Here is a 15669-nt window from a genome sequence, read left to right as displayed (position 1 = left end):
CTATGCTCAATTTCTTCCCTTCCCTTCCCTTCCCTTCCCTTCCCTTCCCTTCCCTTCCCTTCCCTTCCCTTCCCTTCCCTTCCTTCCTTTCCCTTCCCTTCCCTTCCTTCCTTCCCTTCCCTTCCCGAACCTTCCCTTCCCTTCCCTTCCCTTCCCTTCCCGAACCTTCCCTTCCCGAACCTTCCCTTCCCTTCCCGAACCTTCCCTTCCCGAACCTTCCCGAACCTTCCCGAACCTTCCCTTCCCGAACCTTCCCGAACCTTCCCGAACCTTCCCTTCCCGAACCTTCCCGAACCTTCCCGAACCTTCCCGAACCTTCCCTTCCCGAACCTTCCCTTCCCGAACCTTCCCTTCCCGAACCTTCCCGAACCTTCCCTTCCCAAACCTTCCCGAACCTTCCCGAACCTTCCCGAACCTTCCCTTTCCTAACCTTCCCGAACCTTCCCGAACCTTCCCTTCCCTTCCTGAACCTTCCCTTCCTGAACCTTCCCTTCCCTTCCCGAACCTTCCCTTCCCGAACCTTCCCGAACCTTCCCGAACCTTCCCTTCCCAAACCTTCCCTTCCCGAACCTTCCCTTCCCGAACCTTCCCGAACCTTCCCGAACCTTCCCTTCCCAAACCTTCCCGAACCTTCCCGAACCTTCCCTTCCCTTCCTGAACCTTCCCTTCCTGAACCTTCCCTTCCCAAACCTTCCCGAACCTTCCCTTCCCGAACCTTCCCAAACCTTCCCAAACCTTCCCAAACCTTCCCTTCCCAAACCTTCCCTTCCCAAACCTCCCCTCCCCTTCCCTCTCCTTCCCTCCCCCTTTCCATCTCGATCCCATGCCACCTCGATCATCCCCAGCACCTCAAGGATCTCCAGCATCCTTGAGCATCCTCAACCTCAAGTACCTCCAGCCTCTTTATGCATCCCCACAACCTCCAGCATCCCTGGCTCCTCAAGAACCACCAGCATCTCAAGCATTTCCAGCTCCAGTTCCTCCAGCATCCTCAGCCTTCCCCAGGATCCCTGTCCCCCTTGAGCATCTCCAGCACCCCCAGGGCCTTCAGCATCCCCACCCTCCCCCAGCATCCCTGGCTCCACCTTGAGAATCCCCAGTGCCTCAAGAATCCCCAGCCACCTCCAGCATCCTCAGTGCCTCCCTCCTGCAGCATCCCTGGCCACCTTGAGCATTCCCAGATCCTTGAACATCCCCAGCCCCTCAGCCAGGGGAGGCTACAGGCCAGATCCTGCCCACCACTGCCAGCCAGGGCTGCTCCACCACTGGACTCAGCCTCAGATTTCCCTGTTTCCAGGCACAGGGAGCAGAGAGAGCAGCAGCAGGAGCACAGCCAGGGAGAGGGTGTGAGCAGAAACAGCCAGAGCTCTTCCGCCTGGGCTTTCAAGGTCACAGAGGTGGTGGGAAGAAAAGAAAAGAGACTGGGAAAAAAAAAGTTGACTCGCAAACCACAGGGAATTTTTTGCCTTTTTAGAATACTGGGAAGAGAAAAAATAGCCACAGTTATTCAAAGCATCCAGGATAATAACAGCCTGTTTACTGTTTGCATGCAAAGATGGCAGGCAGGGAGCACAGCGCAGGGAAGAGGAATGAGGAATTCACTGCACTCGCACCACGGGTCCGACCGCTTGTGCTGAGCCCAACAAAGCCCGTGAAGTGATCCTGGATGGGAGGGTAGGAGCTGGGCAGCCCTGGGCCACAACACCTGGATGGTCCTCACCCCCTCTTCAGGATGGGCTTCAGGAGGACCTGGGACTAGGGAGGATGGGGATGGAGCTCCCAAGCTGGGTGATGCCCCATGGCTGGGTGGATGGAACATCCAGGAGGGTGTCACAGCCACCCCATAAATAACAACCCCCTAAAAAACAGCCCCCATCCCTCAGTCCCATCCCTGCTACACAGATATCTTGGACTCTTGGCAGGCATCTCCAGCCACCCCTTCTTAGGGACATGGGAAGGCAGGGGGACAGGGATGCAAAGATTGAGGACACAGGGATGCAGGTATCAAGGACACAGGGAAGCAGAGATCAAGGACACAGGGATGCAGGGTCATGGGAGTGCAAAGATCAAGACACACTGATGCTCTGCAGGGAGGGGACACCTTGGGGTGGCTCATTCTGCAACGGGATGCAAAGCCCAGTGCAAGGAATTCAGGAAAGGAGCGTTGACCTGCTGGCAGAAGAAAGCACGGTGTAGGGGAGCCCCCAACAAGCCCTGGGCACAGAGAAGAGCAGGAGGCCTGGGGGACCCCAGGGAATGGGGTGGAATGAGAGAGGGAGAGGGGGAAGGGAAGGGTTCAGCAGGCCCAGCAGGGACAGCTTCATTCCTGCCAGTCCAATGAGCAAGCTGGGACTTGAGGCGAGAGAAAGCACCTGGTTTGCCCAACTGGTTTGCTGGGAAGCAGCTGCAGGGCTGGCCCACAGCCTTGCTAGACTTCTTCCGTAAGGATTGGGACTATTTGGAAGAGGAGTGAAATTCCTTTTCTCCCAGGTCCTGGTGGGGATTTTTCAGTTTTTAAGAGAGTTTTCCATATGAAGGAGGGTGTGATGAGCTTGTCTTTCTACATCCAAGCTCTAGCATTTGGCAAATGGGAAAGGAGAGGGGATGCATGAGGAGAGGAGGATGAGGAACCAGGGCCAACAAAGGACCCACCGAGATCCAAGGATGCTCCAAGGACCAAGCTTCAACTTTCTCCAAAGAGAAATGAGGAAAAGCCAAAAGCGGCAGAGATGGTGCTATGATGTGGCACTGGGGGGACAAGTTGTGGGGCTTGGTGAACGGCCAAGGAGCCTCAAGGAGCTCCTTGGCCTTGTCCTGTCCCACTGTGACCACACAGGGATCAGACCTTGAACAGCCCTTGGACCAGCTAAGACATCTCCCTGCTGCTGCCCAGGGTCTCTCCCAGGGCCACCAAGGTGACAGTGGTGGCACTCGGAGCAGAGCCCGCTGGCCCTTTTCCATCTCTCCAGGTCAGTGGATGTGTAACCCGCAGGAGGAGTCACTTCCAGGTGACAGCCCAGCCAGCAACTCCTCAGGCAACTCCAGCACCGCCTCCCAGAGCACGGGAACCCAGGGGACAGGAATTGCAAGGGTTGAGGACACAAGAATGCAGTGACAGAGATACAGGTATGCAGGGCTGTGAGAATGCAGGGTTACAGGGATGTAGAGATCAAGGACATGGGTGCAAGGACATAAGGATACAGGGACACAAGAATGCAAGGATGCAGAGATCAAGGACACGGGGACAAAGAGGAATATAGGGATGCAGGGACAGGAATAAAAGGATCAGGGACATAGAGATGCAAGGATCAAGGAGTCAGAGATCACAGACACAGGGATGAGACCAGGAGGCTTGGCTCCCGCGTGCCATTTCAGCCATGCTATGGTGACAGGGACATGTCCTGGATCCACATGGGATAAAGGGCAGTGGGTCTAAGTAATACCGATGATGAAACCCTGTGAGATGGTGTGGGAAGGGCAGAAGGAAATGCCTGTGAGGATGGAGCGATGGAGCAGGTGATAATACACCTCCACAGCAGCCTCCATTTCCCAAGCCTTGGAGCTCCTTGGGATGTTGCTCTGGTTGAAGAGCATCCCTACCAAAGTACTCGGGAAGTGTGGCAGGAGGAGCCAGGACCTCCTGCCCAACCTGCTGGACTTGGGAACCCTCTCCCCACAGCCCAATTCCTGCATCCATAGAGGGGGGTTGGAGTTTTTTCTGACTCCTGGAGGCTGTGAAAGCCCTGGGGATGGGGCCAATGGCCAAACAGGGAGCAAATCTCCCAACAGGAGCCTGTTCCCTGAATCCCTGGACATGGAACGCTGCCTGCAAACAGCCAGATCTGCATCCGGATTCGGGTAAATAAAGTGTGGGGTGTGAGAGCTGCGGAATGCCAGGAATGCTGCCGGCCTTCCCGGGTGGCTACTGCAGCTCCTGGGAGGCAGAAGCTGGGGGAGGCAAGGCAGGTACGGCCCTGGCTGGTGGCCACGGGGACCCCCGGACATATTCCCAGCTTCGAGAGCTCCCTGTGAGTTCCCACCCAGTTCTTCCCATCGCTGGCCCCATTTCAGGGTCCCTTTCAGCCTTTTGCACAGGGGGGAGCTTTTGTTTCTCTGCTTGCAACACCCAGGACAAGCATGGGTGGAAGGAGGAGTCCAGCTCCGAGCTTCTCATTGCTCCGAGTGTTTCTAACCTGCTCCTTAGGGATAGAGACTTGTCCCAGGGCCACAGGAAGCCCCAAATTTTCATTTTTCAGCCACTCTCCTTCCAGATTTCTGAGTGGGAAGGGTAGAGCTGAGCTGGCATTCAGCATCGCTGTCCCAGCAAGATCAGTGATCCTCAGTGGAGCTCTAAAGGTATCCTGCTCATGGAAGTGATGGAATTACCATCTCTAGAAGTTCAAAAACATGTGGATGTGGCATCTGGGGACACGTGTTAGTGGTGGCCTTGGCAGTGCTGGATTAACAGTTGGACTTGATGATCTTAAAGTGCTTTTTCAACCTAAACAATTCCATGATTCCAGGGAGGAGCTGGCAGTGAAGCTGGTTTCTGATGCCATTGTCCCACAGAATCCAAGCTAAACCCCATTGCAGAGACTTGCACAAGAGCTCCTGGTCCCCAGGGATAGCGAGATAACAAAGATGAGCTGCCAATCATTGCCAAAGGATGCACAAAGGGAAAGTTCGGCCTGGCTGGAGATGGCAGAGTCCCCAGGGATGCTCCCTGGGAAGCACTAATGACACACCTGTTAAAATGAAAGTCCAACAACTGGAGAACTTCTAGTCTTCTGGAAGATCCAGAAACCAGGCAGGGTGAGAAGGGCTTGGAGGTGGCTCACAAAGCCAGGGAGAGCATGGGGACCAGGGCCAACCATGCTGGAAGTCCTGGCCTTCAGGGAGATCCATGGTGGAGCATCAGGAGAGCAGAAAGGGGTCTTGTGAGGAAGAGGAGGAGGATCCCATCAGAATGGAGTTATGGGAAGCAGAGATCAAGGACACAAGGGTGCAGAGATACCAGGATTGAGGACACAGGGATGCAGGGTCACAGGGATGCAGGAGTCAAGAATACAAGGATGCAGGGATGCAAGGGCAGGAAGGAAAACTACAACATTTCTAGGCAACTCCATCCTTTCCCCCACAAACGATGAGGGGAATGGGATCCCAATGGGATTTTGGGAAACACAGACATGCTCCTGAGGACTTTTTCCCCTCTCCCAAGCAGCTTCACCCCCAGCCTCCTCCTGGAGAGCTGGAAAGGACATCTGAACCAGGGGGTCACCACTCCCAGACCCCTTTTCCCTGGCAGAGCCTCCATTTCTCCCCATCTCACGGAAAAAAAGAGTATCCAGGGCTCAATATTTGGTTTTTTTTATTAAAATATTGTTATACCAAGTGGAATGCTACAGCAGTCTCAGTATAGGGTGGCGTAACAAAACAGCCAGGTTTACATTTAAATACTTAAAGATAACTTAAAATGCACAAATGAGAACTTGTTGTCTTTGGCAGGAAAAAAAGTTCACAGCACGAAAAAAATACTTAAAAAGAAATACCAATATTAATATAAAATATATTAAGTCGTGGGGGCTTGGGTTTTTTTTTCCTCTTTCATAACTTTTTGTTTCTTTTCCACTTTGTAAACAATGCACAAGAACCTAATGCATTTTTTACATGTTTGGGGAGAGAAAAATAAAAAATGCAGTTGGCCAGCAAATGCACACATTGAAAGGAGGAAGAAATAGAGAAATATATATATATACATGAAGGTCAATGGTAGGAGGCTCTAAGGAGCTGGATGTCGGTGCTGGCTACGGGCAAAGCCAGCTGCCAGTAGCCAGGGGATGCAGCCGGGAGAGGGGTGGCACATCCCACTGCCTCCATCAGCATCCTCGCTTCCCATGGAGCCCTTCACCTCTGGATTCTCCTCCACCTTTCATTCCCTCCATGATCATGTTTTGTTTCACTGTCACCCCGTTACGAACCCCAGAGGAAGGATGCAGGTGATGGAAGTTTGGGGCTCCCAGCACTCAGCTTGGCCACATGGATCCAGGTGGCCGATGGGACCCATGGAGGACAAGGATCCCCCCTCCCAGCTCTGCCCTCGTGCAGAGACACCAGCTTGTGGGAACAGTTAGGGCAAACAGAGAGGGATTTTCCTGTCAGAGGCCAAGCTCCTGGGTGGGTGCAGATGGCCAAGACCCTGGGTGGGATGCAGATGGAGCCGGGATGAGGATGAAGCTGACAAGGTGTATTTCTAAGCTGCCATCGCAGGGTCCCCGGGGTCCAGCGCGCCCCGCGCAGCCAGGGACCCGTGTGGACACCGAGGGGGACAGGGACCCTCCCACGCATGGGGGCCACTGCCGAGACCAGCCACGGGGACACAGCTGAGCTCCAGGCTCGGTCTCCTCTTCCCACAGGCTTCTCAATCCCGAGGTGCTGGCAGGAAGGGCAGAGGGGCTGGTGTGCAGCCCAGAGGGGCCTTAAATCAGGATCTCCACCATGTCGGACAGGTCCGGGGCTCTGGCAGTGGCTGAGCTCTCTGCAGGGGAAGAAGGGAATTACTGGGATTCACAGGGATTCAAACCCCCCCAACTCAACTGGGGCCTTTAAAATGCCTTAAAAAATCACCAACACTCAGGCAAAGCCCGTCTTGGGAACTCTAAGCTCCTATCCCCTGTCATGCAGGGGGACTCACCCAGCACTCCGGTACCCTCACTCTGCCCGCTGCTCCCGACCCCGTCCGTCTGTGTGCTGCCATCCTTGCTGCCATGCTTGGAGTGGGAGGGCAAGGGAAGGGCAGCAGGAGCTCCCGCTCCTTCGGCACTGGCTTTGCCTGCTGGAGGAGACACCATTAGGGATTCAAGGCAAGGGATTCAAGAGTCCAAGGCCAGGCTGGACAGGGCTTGGAGCAACCTGGTCTAGTGGAAAGTGTCCCTACCCATGGCAGGAGGGCAGAATGAGATGGGCTTTAAGGTCCTTTCCAACCCAAACCATTCCATGATTCTACAATTCTACAATTGCTGGTTCCTCTGTTGGTCCTGGAGAAATTCCCCCTCCCCAAGCTCTACAATTCCAAAACCACAGGGGAAATTGCTGGCAGGCAGGTGTCCACATTTACCTGTGCTGCCCCGAGAGCTGCCCTTGGCTGAGTGGTCACTCTGTCCAGCCCCTGGCCAGCACGGGGAGGCCGAGGCGGCAAAGATGGAGGGCACGGATTTGGCTGGCCTCAGGGAGCCCTGCAGGGCTTTGCTGTGGTCCCTCCGTGAGCGCTGCTGCAGCACCTTGATGACAGCATCCTTCTCCAGGATTTGGGCATGGAGGGCTTTTAACCTGGAGAGAAGAGGCAGAAGCTGGGAGAGGAGCCGGATGGGGAGAGGAGGATGCAGGCACCGCCTGACCAGACTACAGCACAGGTTGGATGGGGGCAAAATTCCTCCAGCAACGTGGGAGTACCTGTTCTCCATCTCCTGGTGCTTATGGCTGGCCAGGAGAAGGTCCTCGTTGAAGCTGCTGTTGGGGGAATGCCGCGGGGAGTGGTTGATGAGGGTGGTGTCCCGCTGGGCAGCCGCTGTGGCTGCGGCGTCCATGGCAAATTGCCTCATGGTGCACTCCTCCAGGTATTTCTGCTCCCACTTGGTCATGTCGGCCTCCAATGCCAGGATCTTCTCCTCCTTCTCCCTCAGCTGCTCCGACAGTGTGTGGGCGCTCAGCTCTGGTGTTCCCCCGCCCGCAGTGCCCACCTGCCTCTGCAGTAGCCCAAAAAACAGCCCAAATTGAGGGTGAGGTGCTGAGAGGATGCAGCACCTGCCATTGCCTCACTGGCACCCACCACAGGTCACGGGCACCCACCTGCTGAGCCCGCAGCATCTTCAGCTCCTGCTCCAGGCGGGTGCGGAGCCGCAGCTCCAGCTGCTCCCGCTTCTCACAGGCGGTCTGGAGCTGCCCCAGGGCTGCCTGCAACCGCTCCACCTTCTCCACATAGGCTCGTTTCTTCCGGAGCTCAGCCTCGGCCTTGGCCGCCCGTGCCTGGGCACTGCCCAGCGCCTGCTCCAGCAGCTCTGCCCGCCGCCGCTGGTCCTCGTTGGCACTGCGCAGCAGGGACACCTCCCGCTCCAACTTCTCCTTCTCCTGCTGGTGCTCATAGCCTGAAAGAGAACACCCCCAAATCTCAGAGGTTCTGCTTCCCTAAGGCTGGCCCATGAAGCTCTGCAGGGGTTTTTTCCTCTCCAAAATCTGGCCATGCCACCCTTCCTCTGAAATCGTCTACCACATGGGGGTCAGGGGCGGCCCAGGCACTTGGGCAGATGGACAAAAGCCTCCACTTGCCACATTCCAGCCTAAATGTTGGCTCGGGAAGGGTGAAACCTGCCTGGTGTGAATCCAGCCACCTTAGGGAAGGGGATGCAATTCCTCCCACTAATACCACGTCTCTCTGCTAAAATAACGATTTAGGTATATTTTCCAAAAAAAACAGTGCAGGTTGGGACAGTTGAGAGGTGTGGGAGGGAGGAGGGAGAGAATGGCCAGGCTGGCGTGGGGCAGGAGTGCTGGCTTGGTGCTGGAAGAGCCAGCACAGCGGCAGGAATGTGGGGAATGCGGGTCACACCGTAGGCTGGCGGGCCAGGATTAATGGCTCGAGTCCAGCGCCAAAAGCTGCTCCATCCTCCCTGGGGAAAGGCTGCCACCCACCACCCGCCTCCTCCTCCCCCTCCAGCTGAGCCCCGCTGTCCCACTCACATATGCCACAGGCAGCCAGACAGGGACGGGTGTCCCCCAGGACTTACTCTGCGCCAGGAGTTTGGCCACGCTGCCCTGATTGCTCTCCTGGCTTTCCTGGGCCTTGCTGGCCAGCTGCTTGTTTGCTGATTCCAACCGCTCTGGTCCAAAACAATTAAACCCAATTAAGATTTAAATATGAGATTTTCGCTGGAGGAAGTAGGACAAGCCTTCTTTCCCATGGAAACACCCATGGGACATAGAGCACCCACAGGGATGGGTACATGGATTGGGTCCCTCACCTTTCAGGTCCCGGTTGAAGTCCTGGAGCCGCCTCATCTCACTGTCTCTCTTGTTCCTCATGGTTTTCTCCAAGGCTTCCCTCTTGGAAGATGCCTTCACGAGGTTTTCATAATCCTCCGAGATACGCTGGATCTCGCTCTCCAGCTGGTGTGGAAGAAGGGACAGGCCAGGGTTAGATACCCGTGGAATGAGGAAAGAAAAGGGAGACACCACCAATGCTGCCAGAGGAGCTCAGCACACGGGACCCCACAAAATGACTCCCAGAACTTGCTTTAGGAGGGAAACTGAGTTTTCCTGTCTTTTTTCTTGTGGACGAGGCTCTCTGCAGATTTTGGCTCTGCTGTAGCCTGGCCACAGGGAACAGCCGCCCCTTGTACTTGGCCGCACAAAAGGCTTTCTGTGGCAGCCGGGATGGGGAAGACAGGCAGAGGGAGGGGGTCACCAGAGAATGGGCTCCTTCTCCCCAACCCCCGCTGCCACACTGCAGCTGCTCCAAGGGGAACAACCAGCCGGAGGGAGGAGGAGAAGAGATTAAACCACTAAAGGGGTGAATTTTCACAGCAGTTGGTTGAGCGTCCCCCCTGAGGCAGGGAGGGATGCGGGGCTGCCACCATCCCCTCACCTTCTGGATGCGGTTTGCCTTCTCGGCACAGCTCTCCAGCTCCCGCCGCAGCTTCTCGCTCTCCCGCTGCAGCCTCTCATTCTCCCGCAGCACTGCATCCGCCCGGGCCAAGCGGCTCCCGGCCGACACTGCCTGGGCGCTCACTAGGGCCTCCACACCTGCCGGACCCAGTGTGCCTGGGCACAGTGGCAGGAACGTGGCCGGGACAGGGGTGGGCAGCACCCTGCGGGAAGGGAGGGAGGGACAAGGGGTGGTCAAGGTTTGGAGGAACGGGAGAGCCAACTGCAAGTCCAGCACAGTACCATGGACTCATTCAAGTTGGAAAAGACCTCCAAGGCTGTCAACACCAACCACTGGCAACCCACCAACTGCTGCAAACCCACAGGCCAAGAGGGTGTCGGTGCCTCTGGGTCACCCCAAAGGAGAAGGGAGGCTCTGGGAAGTGCCTATCCTGCTTTTTAGAGGTGGGAAGCACTTGCTTTCTAACCACAAATCCCATCTGGCAGGGATGCCTTGACCTGACCCCTCCAGGACCTGGTCAGTGGGCCTGGATGGGCTCCCAGGCCCCCCTGTTCCTGGAAATGTTGCAGACAGACCCACATAGGATGCACCTTGGAAGCCAGCATTGTTGCCCCTTTTCCTTGTTTTCTGGGCAAAGCGAGGGCTCCTGGCACAGCTCCTCGCTGCCAAACTATGTATTCATCCTCTCTGTATTCAGAGGATCCAGCCTAGCCCGGACGCCCCTCACGCCACTGCCCTGAGTGCCTTGCCATCCTGCCTGGAAACCCCTGGGCAGGGTGGCTGTGCGTGGCCCAGCCTTGCTCCACTCCCCCACGGGCTGCTTGCCAAGGGCCCGCATTCCTGCAGGATGATATAGGAGCGAGGAAGAATAAATACATCTTCCTCGCAGTTCCCCTTCCCCTCTTTGTTCCCTGGAAGGAGAAGGTTTTCCTGTTGGAGATGCTATCGCACTCTGCCTGGATAGGTCAGCAGGGCTGGGAGCAGTGTGTCCTCCCATCGAGCCTCCAATTCCCTTCTTCCCATCATTTTCCACAGTGGAAGAGGTTGTTTCTAGGCCCTCCTCAAATTCTAAGCGATGCCCAGCTACCCAGACCTCTCTGTGTCCACCTCATAGTCAACCTGGGGCTTTGCCAGAGGCATCAAGCTACCCAAAGGACCATGGATCACCCGGCACCAGCCCAGGTTCTGCTCGGCAGCAATCCCAGCAGCAAACTGGTGTTACATGGACATTCCCAGCTCAGGACCATGGGGTGGCATTCCACAGAACAGGGAGCACATTTGCCTTCCACCCTTCCCCATGCCTGTTCCACATTTAGCTGTTTCCTGAGCTGGTTGCAGCTCCTAAATTACCCCCAAATTCCTCCTGGTGCACAGGGAGGGGGAAGGCTCTGCAGAGGCAGTGGGATTTTCATCACCGGTTGGAAAAACCCAACCGTGCTGAGGGAACTGGGGAGAAGAACGGAGCAGAAGGGTCCCAGCAGAGGGGTCCCAGCAGATCCCCATGGGCTGAGCTGATGAGGAGGAGAGTGGCTGCCCCAGGCTCCCCACTGCTCTCTGCATTCCACAAATTCCAAGCATCCATCCTTGGACGTTCCTGGCAGGCATCCAAAAGCGTGTCCCAGGGGCCGCAGTTTACCTGATTTCGGGATGCCGGAATCCAGGACCTTCCCGGGAGCAGGGGCGGGGCTCGGCCAGGTAAGCGTCCTGGGAAGGGATGACGTAGGGATACTCCGGGGGAGGTCCCCGTGGCTCTGTGCCCTCGGGGTGCTGGCCGCGCGGGGCGCCGAGCTGGTGGTGCCGGGAGAGCTGCGGGAAGCTGTGGGAAGCGCTGATGGGGCTCTGCGCCGTGGCCTCGTTCCGCTCCAGCGACATCCGCATGAGCCGCTCGCTCAGGGACCGCACGTGGCCGTGCTTCAGCTCCTTCAGCCCCTCATCGGCGCGCCGGACCCCGCTCTCGGCCCTGCGCGGAGGGTTTTCCCCCCGAATCACGGCGCCGGCTGCTCCCCGCTGCGAGGCGTAGAACTGGGAATGCGCCTTGGCCTCCTCGTAGGTGGGGAGCTCCTCGCCCTTGGGCGGGCAGAGCCGATAGACGCTGTTCTCCAAGTAGACGTGGTCGGAGTGGTGCTCCTGGCCCTGAGGCTCCTGCCGCGTGGATTGCTGCACCATCTGGCTCTCCTCGGGGCTGAGGCTCTCCAGGGAGGAGCGGGGGCTCCCGGCCCCGCCGCCGCGCAGGGCCTGCTGCTGGATGGCCAACAGCGTGCGGTTCTCCGTGAGGTTCCCAAAGCGCAGCTGCTCCTGAATCAGTCGGTGCAGGACCGTCCCGTTCGAGTCCTCTGCCGTCCTCATGTCCGTCCGCGCCGGCGGCAGAGCCACGTTTCCACCCGACAGGGACGTCCCGGGGGACCTCAGCAGCAACTGGGACACCTGCGAGAGGGAAAACCGGGATTGTTGGGAAGCAGCCGGGGCAGGACACAGCGTGGATCCTGATGGACGTGGGATTGTTTGCTAGGAATCTGGCCGGGACGTGCTGGATGGGTGGGAGCCCGTGGCGGCGGTGGGAGCGCAGAGCAGCCTCCGCGGTGGGGTGGCTGAGGGCTGGTGCTCTCAGTACTCCCATGGCCGGAACTGGGACCGGGACTGGGGCCAGTTTGGGAGTTAGGGCTGACTCCAGGGCTGGATCCCCACGCATCTGGGACCAGCGCTGGCCCAGGAATGGGGGAAGTGGCCCCACGGGACCAGCCACGGAGCCACCGGGAGGCGGGGAGGATCCCCCCCACATACCCCCTGCGGACACGGGACATGGAGGTCCTGGACGTGCGAGGGATGTCCCAATCTCGGGCAGGGTTCTGGTCCTGGGGGCTCCTGGGATTCCCCCCGGATCTTCCGGTGCCTGGAGGCATCACGGTGCCTAGGGGGGACCCCGGTGCTGGGGGGAATCCTTTTTCCGGGAGTTCTAGATGCCGGCGGGGGGCCCGATCCCGGGTGGGTGGCTCTCGGTGCCGGGAGGGGTCTCGGTCCCGGCTGGGGGAATGCCGGTTCCTGGGGAGAGTCCCGATCCCGGCTGGGGGGGCTCCCGGTCCCAGAGGGTGTCCCAGTCCCGGGGAGGACGGTCCAGGTGCCGGGGGGCGTCCTTTTACTGGGAGAGATCCTGGTCCCGGGGAGGATCCCAGCTGGGGGGTTCCCGGTGCCGGAGGGAGTCTCGGTCCTAGTTAGGGTAATCCCGGTCCGAGGCGGGGGGGCTCCCGATTCCGGTTGCTGAGTGCCGGTGCCGAGGGGGTCCCCCAGTCCGGGGGAGTCCCACTCCCGGTCGGGTGATTCCCGGTGCCCGGGGGTCCCGGTCCCGATCGGGAGGATCCCGGTCCAGGGGGGGTGTCTTGATCTCGGCTGGGGGGTTCCCTGTGCAGTGGGGCGTCCTTTTTCCGGGGGCATCTAGATTCGGGGAGGGGGTCGCGGTCCGGTTCGGGGGTTCCCGGGGCCGGGGGTCCAGGGCCGAGGGGGTCCCGGCGGCGGCACTCACCGGAGCATGGCGGAGCGGAGCGGAGCTGTGGCGGCTCTGGACGTCCCGGGGCCCCGGGGGCCGGGCCGGGCGCTGCTATGCCCGGAATGCGGGGCCGGGCCCGCCCCGCTCCGCCCCGGGGCCGCCGCGGGCGCAGGGACCGGCCGGGCGCGGAGTGGCAGCTGCGGGGCGGGGGGGCGGCTTTGCCCGCCAGCTGTCCCGGGCCGTAAATCTGCCCCGGCCTTTTGTCTGCGCGGCCAGGCAACCCCAAACCTGCCGCCCCATTTGCTCTGCCCCCCTCCGCGGGTCCCGCTTCCTTACAGCCCCCCCGCCTTCCCTCTCTCCTCCTCCTCCTCACACTCTCCTCCCTCATGTCTCTATCCTTACATCCCCCCCTCCTCGCATCCCCCCTCCTCATATCTGCCCTCCTTGCACTCCCTCTTCACATCCCCCTCCTCACATTCCTCCTCCTCGCATCCCCCTCTTTGTGTCCCCCATCCTCACATCACCTTCCTCATGTCCCCCTCCCCACATTCCCTATCCTTGCATCCACCTCCTTGTGTCCACCTTTTCACATCCCCCTCCTCACATTCCCCCTCCTCACATCCTCCTCGTATCAATCCCCCTTCTGTCACTCCCCCTACCCAGATCCCTCTCCTCACATTCCCTGTCCTCATATCCCCTCTTCACATCCCTGCCAGCTCACATCTGTCACACTTGGCACCTTTGGGTACCCCCTGCCACTCTGCCAGCCTCACATTCCCCTTTTGGGCTCGGCCACCCACAGGGGCATGCAGGGATGGAGGAAACCATCAGGGACCAGACTCCTCTTCCCCTCTCAAAGGGCCCCAGCTCATCTTTGAGGGGACACTGAGCACCCCCTACCCCAAAGCAGCCAAACACCAACCCCATCTCGGCCCCCAGCTCCTGATGTAGAGCCCAGAGGCCCCCAGACGGCAGATGGCCCGAGGGGAGGCAGCAATGGAGAGACAGGTGCAGGGGAAAATTGCTTATTAGCTCCAGGACATTAAGCTCCCATTCTTGTGAGGGAATTTGGAATCTTCTGACTGGCACTGAGCCGGGAGGCAGGTCTGGAGAGGGGGACATGGTGGCTTTCAGCCTCGACTCCTTGTTTTGCTGCTCCATCCCACTCTGGTCTCAACCCCTGCAAGCCTCAGGATGCAATAGCAGGCACAGGGCTGCAGGCACAGCTCATTCCCCAAAAACGGGGGTGGGAAAAAAATCTCCAACATGTAACAGGGGAGAAGGTGCACAAGGAGATGAAATTGGTGCTTGGAAGGACAAGGAGCACCTGGAAGCTCAAAAAGCAAATTTTTCAGCCCAGTTTTACCAGTCACAAGTAAAATCTTCACAGATGGAAGTTCAGGATTGGCACCGAACCTGCGGGTGTGGGGGATGTCCCGAGACTCAAGTGAGGGCCTAATCTTGTGTGGGGAGGAAAGCAGGGCATCCCTGTGTCCCCAAGAACACAGAGAATCTGGAAACACTGCTGGCCAAGGCCCAGCACCGGGAGTATGAATGGATGGATGGATGGATGGATGGATGAATGGATGGATGGATGGATGGATGGATGGATGGATGGATGGATGGATGGATGGATGATGCACTGCTCCAACATACTAAGCCCAGCAGCAGCACCTCCAATAGGACACAGCTGTGGCTCTGCCCTGCTCTTTCCCAAGAGGATGGGGCTCCCACCCTGAGCCCCAGCCCAGCCAGCCCCACTCCCCCCTAGCCAGGGTTCCTCTCCCAGCTCATCCACCGGCCTTATCTATTCCTGCATCATCCTGCTTCCCTTCCTGTCTTAACACTGCCCTATTTTTGGCAGCAGGAAACCCCTCCTGTGCTGATAACAGCCTTTGGAAAGTGATCTGAAGAGTTTCCTCTTCTTTCTAATCCTGGAGGTAAGAAAATCCTCAACCTTTTCATTTTCCCCTGGAAAAGGTGAAATACTAGTGGGACCCACAGAGAGTGGTGGGGGCTTGGTGGAGGGTGCCTGAGTGGACCCCCTGCCTGGGCGGGAGCATCCTGAGGGATGGCCCGGCTGTGCTGTGCTGTGGGGCAGGGACCGGGGGCTCTGGCCTGAGCCAGGGAAGCGCAGGTGCCGTGTCCCGGGCTCTGCGGGGTGACACACGGCTCGGCAATGCCGAACCCTCCCACTGACCTCAGCGCCTTATCGCCGAGGCGTTGGAGCGAGACAATGAGCCAAGAAAATACCCGTGGGATGAGATCACTTCGACTGTCTCTGCGGCTCCCAAAATGCCTCGGCTGTGCCCAGCCTGGATAACTGCGGCATTGCAGGCAGTGCCTGGGATGGAGAGGATGTTTGAAGCCTCAGCGCATGTCCCGGGGTGATGGTGACAGTGGTGACAGCGTCCCGTGACCACTGAGCCCCAAAACCTCTCCATGGCAATCTTTCCGATAAAGCTCCCTCCAAGTACCTGCTTCTGTCTCAAACTCTGGATTCAAAGTGCAACCAGCTGGGAAGGAGAGC

At 58.5% G+C, this 15669-nt stretch overlaps 2 protein-coding genes across 3 annotated transcripts; both read right to left on the bottom strand.

The window, feature by feature from the left end:
* Window positions 1-5351: 5351 nt before the first annotated feature.
* AMOTL2 (angiomotin like 2) lies at window positions 5352-13216 on the bottom strand. 2 transcript variants are annotated; one of them, XM_050328114.1, is made up of 10 exons: window positions 13176-13216; window positions 11295-12082; window positions 9638-9860; window positions 9015-9159; window positions 8781-8873; window positions 7846-8141; window positions 7450-7742; window positions 7115-7326; window positions 6692-6832; window positions 5352-6535 (listed from the first exon to the last, which is right to left on the bottom strand). In XM_050328114.1, the coding sequence occupies exons 2-10, from the start codon at window positions 12002-12004 to the stop codon at window positions 6477-6479; spliced, it is 2172 nt and encodes a 723-aa protein (XP_050184071.1). In that variant the 5' UTR covers window positions 12005-12082; window positions 13176-13216; the 3' UTR covers window positions 5352-6476. The 2 variants fall into 2 exon arrangements, with proteins under 2 accessions (XP_050184071.1, XP_050184072.1); XM_050328115.1 differs by having other exon boundaries at window positions 6692-6829.
* Window positions 12868-13527, bottom strand: LOC126646597 (cuticle collagen 2C-like). The gene has a single exon (XM_050328036.1). It carries the CDS (start codon window positions 13525-13527, stop codon window positions 12868-12870), a length of 660 nt encoding a protein of 219 aa, XP_050183993.1.
* Between the last annotated feature and the right edge of the window lie 2142 nt (window positions 13528-15669).

The sequence above is a fragment of the Myiozetetes cayanensis genome, unplaced genomic scaffold (assembly GCF_022539395.1).
Source record: "Myiozetetes cayanensis isolate MyiCay16 unplaced genomic scaffold, myiCay2020 scf36, whole genome shotgun sequence".
Taxonomy (NCBI): domain Eukaryota; kingdom Metazoa; phylum Chordata; class Aves; order Passeriformes; family Tyrannidae; genus Myiozetetes; species Myiozetetes cayanensis.
This window is presented reverse-complemented; position numbering and strand designations above follow the sequence as displayed.

Bases quoted from the DNA above. Each gene is read 5' to 3' on its own strand.
- AMOTL2 (XM_050328114.1), bottom strand. From the start codon at position 12,004: ATGAGGACGGCAGAGGACTCGAACGGGACGGTCCTGCACCGACTGATT. The intron at 8,874-9,014 runs GTGAGGGACCCA...GTTTTGGACCAG, and splicing joins CTTCAACCGGGACCTGAAAG to AGCGGTTGGAATCAGCAAAC. The intron at 6,833-7,114 runs GTAAATGTGGAC...TGTCTCCTCCAG, and splicing joins CAGCTCTCGGGGCAGCACAG to CAGGCAAAGCCAGTGCCGAA.
- LOC126646597 (XM_050328036.1), bottom strand. From the start codon at position 13,527: ATGAGGGAGGAGAGTGTGAGGAGGAGGAGGAGAGAGGGAAGGCGGGGG.